The sequence below is a fragment of the Nematolebias whitei genome, chromosome 8, assembly GCF_014905685.2.
Source record: "Nematolebias whitei isolate Nwh7 chromosome 8, NemWhi1, whole genome shotgun sequence".
NCBI lineage: Eukaryota > Metazoa > Chordata > Actinopteri > Cyprinodontiformes > Rivulidae > Nematolebias > Nematolebias whitei.
In genome coordinates, this window is record NC_056505.1 from 3,147,617 (window position 1) to 3,153,107 (window position 5,491).

The following is a 5,491-nucleotide window of genomic DNA, read 5'->3' on the forward strand; positions in this document are numbered from 1 at the left end:
GCTAGGGTGTGTGTGTGTGTGTGTGTGTGTGTGTGTGTGTGTGTGTGTGTGTGTGTGTGTGTGTGTGTGTGTGTGTGTGTGTGTCAGCGGTTCCAGCAGCTGCTCCGGTCAGAGACGTCTCGTTTGGACGAGGACAAACAGAGACACCTGAGTGAAGAGCAAAGCTGGAACTCACACTGGAGACAACAGATACACACTCTGACACACATCCGTCTCACACACACACCTGACTGCCGCTGATAAACCACAGAAGAAGAAGAACTTCCTGCCGTTTGTTCATTTATCCACATTCAGACGCTCTTTAATGCTCAGGGACGCAGCTCGTTTTTGTTTGTTTGTTTGTTTATTTGTTTTAAAGCCGCTGAAAGAAAACATTTCACAACAGACATGAGAAAATTTGTTTTATTAATTTAAATGTTTTTCTTATTCAAAGATTCTGTTCTTTTTAACTTCAGAGCCAGTTTGATGAAACCAACTTTAAGATGAATGTTTATAAACGTGTTTGTTTGTGGACGTGAACTCTGCAGGTTTGTCTTCAGATTTATAGTTTGCTACAAAACCTGCGGAGCCGACGTTCGTGTGCTGTTGTTCCTAAACATTAAAGATAAAAGCTCTTCTTCCTCTCAGTGATTATTTCTGATAACATCCTCTTGGATCCAGCAGGACAGTTTGCCTCACAGCACCAGAAACGACCACTCACAACAACAACAACAACAACAACAACAACAACAACGTTTTCTCTCAGTGCCCATTCTAAAATGAGGAACCGCAGCAACCTGTGGTCTACGTCTACGTTCTGAATATCGAGTCTCACTCTTTTCATTTGTCTGTTCCGTGTTTGCCGTCTAACTTCTGCAGACTTTTGTTTGTTCCATGGAGCAACTCAAGTCTCGTGAACGTCCGAGGACCAAAACCCACCGAGCGCCTGCAGACGTCCTCTGAGCCACGGAAACAAACTTTAATTTTCTGAAACGCAACAAATAAATCTGGTTTGAAGCGGAAAATAAAACCATCAGAGCTGATTAGAGAAAAGGAACAAAAAGATGTGACATGTTACTGAAACAGATGTTGAACATCTGTTCCCTGCTGAGAAACACCAGGTGAGACAAACGTTAGTTCCTAAACCTGCACCACAGGTCGGAACAGGAGCAAAGAATCATGGGAGTTTTTTACTCCTCCAGCATCAGTTTCCAGTCTGATCCCTCAGACTCATCATGAGACCAGTCGGACTCGGTCTCAGTCGGACTCGGTGATCTCGCTGCCGCTGCTGTCGTCGAGGGTCCCGCATGCGTACTCCGTGCCGTTGAACTTTGACCTCAGGGCTCGCTTCCTGTTGTCATGGAAACAAGAACACCCCCTCAGGTGGGTCAGCGCTGCAGCGAGAGGTTTTAAATAAAGTTCTTCAGAAGCCGATGCTCACCTGCGGTAAAAGAAGTTTGGCTGACTCGAGGAGGACATGAAGTTGTCCGTTTGCTTTTCCTGCAGAGAGAAAGCAAATTCTGATGAAGACGAGGAGGAGAAGAGTTCACCTGTCGGGTCACCTGGAGCACTTCAGCTTCATGTCACAGCACCCTGACCCACCCTGTCCTCTGGATGTGGACCACTAACGTCCATCTAGTCCCAGACTGAGACATCGAACCTGCCCTTCAGCACCAGGAGCCGGTCCAGAAGGAAACCCAGACATTTCTGTCTGCAGCTCCTCCTGGTGGAGCTCCATGTGTCCCAGACCAGACATGTTCTGGGTCTGACCCGGGTCTCCTCTCAGAACATTGAGTGAGTAGTTTCAATGAAACTACCGGAGTTCATTCAAAAAAGGTAGCAGAACAAAGTACAACCTGGTACTTATCCAAAACATAGTACTTTATGAGTTTGTTACAGTTACTCTGGTTACATACCCAGTACCTGCCAAATTTGTACAGGGTCAGTACCCAATACACACCCAGTATGTAGTTAGTTTAGTTTAAGTTAGCTTAGTTTAAGTTAGTTTAGCTGAAGTTAGTTTAGTTTAGTTTAGCGTTGGGCGTTCATTTATCGTATATCTTCGTTTATATCTCAGATCCTTATTTACGGTTTCTTTTTACACTTTATATTTTTGCTGTTGTTGGATGTAACTGGGACCTGTGTACATAATTTTGTTCCACCTCATGTACCACATGTGATGCGAACGACAATAAAGAACCTTGAATCCTTTAGGACTGACTGTTGGTCCGTTGCTCCGATTTTTGATGTTGTTGTTGTTGTTTATTATAAACGTTTATCCAAGGATGTTTATTTTTGATTGGTTCTATTGTAAAAGACAAGTTTTGTTGTGTAATAAAAGAATAAACTGAAGTGAGCTGAATACATTTAGCCAATCCCTGTCCAGTGACACAATTTCAACCAATCAGCAAAAAGTTGCATCACATGTGTTCTCCTCAAAAGTGTTCTCCTCACAGGTGTTCTCCTCACAAGTGTTCTCCTCACAGGTGTTCTCCTCACAAGTGTTCTCCTCACAGGTGTTCTCCTCACAAGTGTTCTCCTCACAGGTGTTCTCCTCACAGGTGTTCTCACGGAAGTTCTCCTCGCAAGTGTTCTCCTCACACATGTTCTCATAGGTGTTCTCCTCATACATATTCTCCTCACACGTGTTCTCCTCACGGATGTTCTCCTCACAGGTGTTCTCATACATATTCTCCTCACAAGTGTTCTCCTCATGTTTGGAAGGTTATATGAATCTAAAACTTGTTCTCCTGACCACATTGCTGGTTGTGACATCATCGTCTTGAGTTGATGTTCAGCTCCACCAGAGTCATTAATGGAGACAGCAGATGTTTGTGTGGTACTGATGTGGAACATTACCCATGGTGCAGTGTTGTTGGGCCTTTGCTCGGTCTCATTGGTTCCTCCTAAAGGAGGACTGTGCTCCTGCTGCTGAGTGGCCGCCTCCTCGTTCTCGCCTGATGTTCCACTGCGAACTTCTTCACTGCTGCCTGAAAGACACAAAACAGGGCACAGAATCCCATGAAACCAGTTCACGTCCGTTTACCGTGACATCACCTCCTGCGACAGGTGACATGAGCACCTGGGCACCGTGGACTGCATGCAATACTTCTGACTGGTTCTCAGGTGTCACATATCATAAAAAATTCAGGTAACTGACCTTTAGCGGCGCTCTCAGTGGGCTCCTCCTCCTCGCTGCTCACGCTCCTCCCAAACTGAAGGAGAAAACTTCATTATTAAATCATCTTCATCACATTTACCTTCCTCCTCTCCCTCCCTACCTGTTGGGAGTTGTAGGTCATCTTGCGGAGTCGTGTCCTCAGCTGTAGCTCCTCCCCCTGTGACCTCAGCAGGAGGAGCTCCAGCTTGTCGGATTTCTCAGTGAGATGCCTGACGCGCTCCCGGTATTGATCCTTCTCCTGCAGGAGCAGCCGTGCCTCCTCCTGCTGCTGCGCCTGAGACACCAGAGCCTGAAAAACCAACCAGAGGTCAGAGGTCACGGCACTTCCATCCTCCTGCTCCTCCCGCTCCTCCTCACCTTGTCTCTCTCTCGGACCACCTCCTCCAGCTGCTGCAGCGTCTGTTTGCTCTGCTGGCGGTACATCTTGACGTCTCCTCTCAGCTGAGCGCAGTGCAGGTCCAGCTCCTCCCTCGCCTCCACATTCTGGAACAAACAACTGGTTAGAAAAGCAACGACTGATCCCACTGGGCCCTGAATGCATCACATGCATCCATAGTTACATGTGTTTATGAATGCATCACATACAAACACCATAAAACCCTACATGGCCCTGAAAGCATCTTGTGAAAACATTCTGAAGCAACATGTGTCCCTAAATGCATCACATAAAAAATGCCCTAAAACTACACCTCCTCCACTAACGCATCACATCTAAATGTCCTTTAATTTGACAAACTCTTGAATGCATCATTCCTGAAACACCCTGCAACAGCTGCAATGTCCAGAAATTACTCCTGCACTTGAATGCATCACGCGCGAAAACCAACAATTGTCAAGTCCTGAACTAAAAATAAATTTGACTGTGTTGCATTTAAATAGTTAAATGGCATGTCCCTGAATGCATCATATGTCTCTATAATATATATATTTAATACATCACATGAATAACATCATAAAAACCTTGTATGGCCCTAATAATGACAAGCGTCCCGAAACACTACATGTCCCTGAATACATCGTGGTGCATTCCCTCATTAACGTATTACAGTTAAACGGTCCTTACATTTGAAATTCCTTTGAATGCATCATAAAGCTACACAAGCTCTTGAACACATCACAAATAAAATAACCTGAAACATATCATGCCTTTGAATCCATCACGCCTGAAACAACCTGAAACTAAACTGCAATGTCCTAAAACTACACAGACAATCATTTAATTGCATATGTCCTCGAAGGCATCACATGTAGAATGACCAAATTATGTCCTTGAACACATCACATGTCAAGTGAAACACAAGCAAGACTTCCAGAAACTACATCACCCCAGAACGCATCACACCAGCCTTTCTTATAAATCAGCCTTAACACTTCCTGTAGATTTTTCACAATAAAAGCATGCAGCAGTTGAGTGAATCTCACACTGCTGCACTCCATGAACCTCCTCCCATCTTGTGTCCCGTCTGTTCCTCCTCCAGCTCCTGCTGCTCCTAACCTTGGTTTTCTGCTCCTCGGCTCTGTGAAGTTCTCTCCTCAGCCTGAACACGGTGGTGAGGAGGTTCATTTGAGGAGAAGCTCGACACGGAAGATGCTGCTGAGGCTCCTTTAAGTTCTCCTCCCGACCCTCCTGCTTCTCCTCCTTCTGTGTCTCCTCCTGCTTCTCTTCCTTCTGTTCCTCAAGTGTACTGAGGTGGCAGAAGTCATCTGACGGCAAAGGCAAGTTTCTGCTCTGAAAGACGAGTTTAAGTGATTATCTCTGCTGCTTGGGAGTAAGAAAACACTTTTATCTAAAGCCTATCAAAATAAAGGCACACACTGACTCGTATGGTGTAAATCCTGTCAAAATAAAAGCATGTGATGACACTGGCTTTCCTCGGATGTTTGGGTACCTCCTGCAGCGGCCTCAAGGTCCGTCGTTTCAGCAGTCGAGTCTGGCTCTCAGCTCTCAGCACCGTGTGCTTCAGGCGCTCCACCTGCACGCAGAGGTCAGAGGTCAGGTCAAGGTTTCTGTCTGTAATTGTTGGGCTCAGAGGTCAAAGGTCAGATTGAGGTTTCTGTAAAGGTTGAGGTCAAAGATCAGGTTGAGGTTTCTGTCTGTAAGGGTTGGGGTCAGAGGTCAGATTGAGGTTTTTGTCTGTAAATGTTGGGGTCAGAGGTCAGGTTGAGTTTTTTGTCTGTAAAGGTTGGGGTCAGAGGTCAGGTTGAGTTTTTTTGTCTGTAAAGGTCGGGGTCAGAGGTCAGGTTGAGGTTTTTGTTTGTAAAGGTTGGGGTCAGAGGTCAGGTTGAGTTTTCTGTCTGTAAAGGTTGGGGTCAGGGGTCAGGTTGAGTTTT

General features: G+C 45.7%; 2 protein-coding genes across 2 annotated transcripts in view; one reads left to right on the forward strand and one right to left on the reverse strand.

Moving 5' to 3' along the window:
• Positions 1 to 290, forward strand: part of ccdc180 (coiled-coil domain containing 180) — a 15,427-nt gene extending 15,137 nt beyond the window's left edge. The window contains exon 36 of the mRNA XM_037680836.1: positions 88 to 290. Coding sequence (XP_037536764.1) covers positions 88 to 240 — 153 coding nt within the window. The 3' untranslated portion in view covers positions 241 to 290. The remainder of the gene's footprint in view (positions 1 to 87) is intronic.
• A 946-nt stretch (positions 291 to 1,236) lies between these two features.
• The window catches only part of card9 (caspase recruitment domain family, member 9), a 7,192-nt gene continuing 2,937 nt past the window's right edge, over positions 1,237 to 5,491 (reverse strand). Inside the window, exons 6-13 of the mRNA XM_037680843.1 lie at positions 5,050 to 5,133; positions 4,656 to 4,889; positions 3,518 to 3,643; positions 3,261 to 3,449; positions 3,140 to 3,194; positions 2,839 to 2,969; positions 1,421 to 1,479; positions 1,237 to 1,330 (exon numbers count right to left, since the gene is read on the reverse strand). Of these exons, the coding sequence (XP_037536771.1) occupies positions 1,237 to 1,330; positions 1,421 to 1,479; positions 2,839 to 2,969; positions 3,140 to 3,194; positions 3,261 to 3,449; positions 3,518 to 3,643; positions 4,656 to 4,889; positions 5,050 to 5,133 (972 nt within the window). The remainder of the gene's footprint in view (positions 1,331 to 1,420; positions 1,480 to 2,838; positions 2,970 to 3,139; positions 3,195 to 3,260; positions 3,450 to 3,517; positions 3,644 to 4,655; positions 4,890 to 5,049; positions 5,134 to 5,491) is intronic.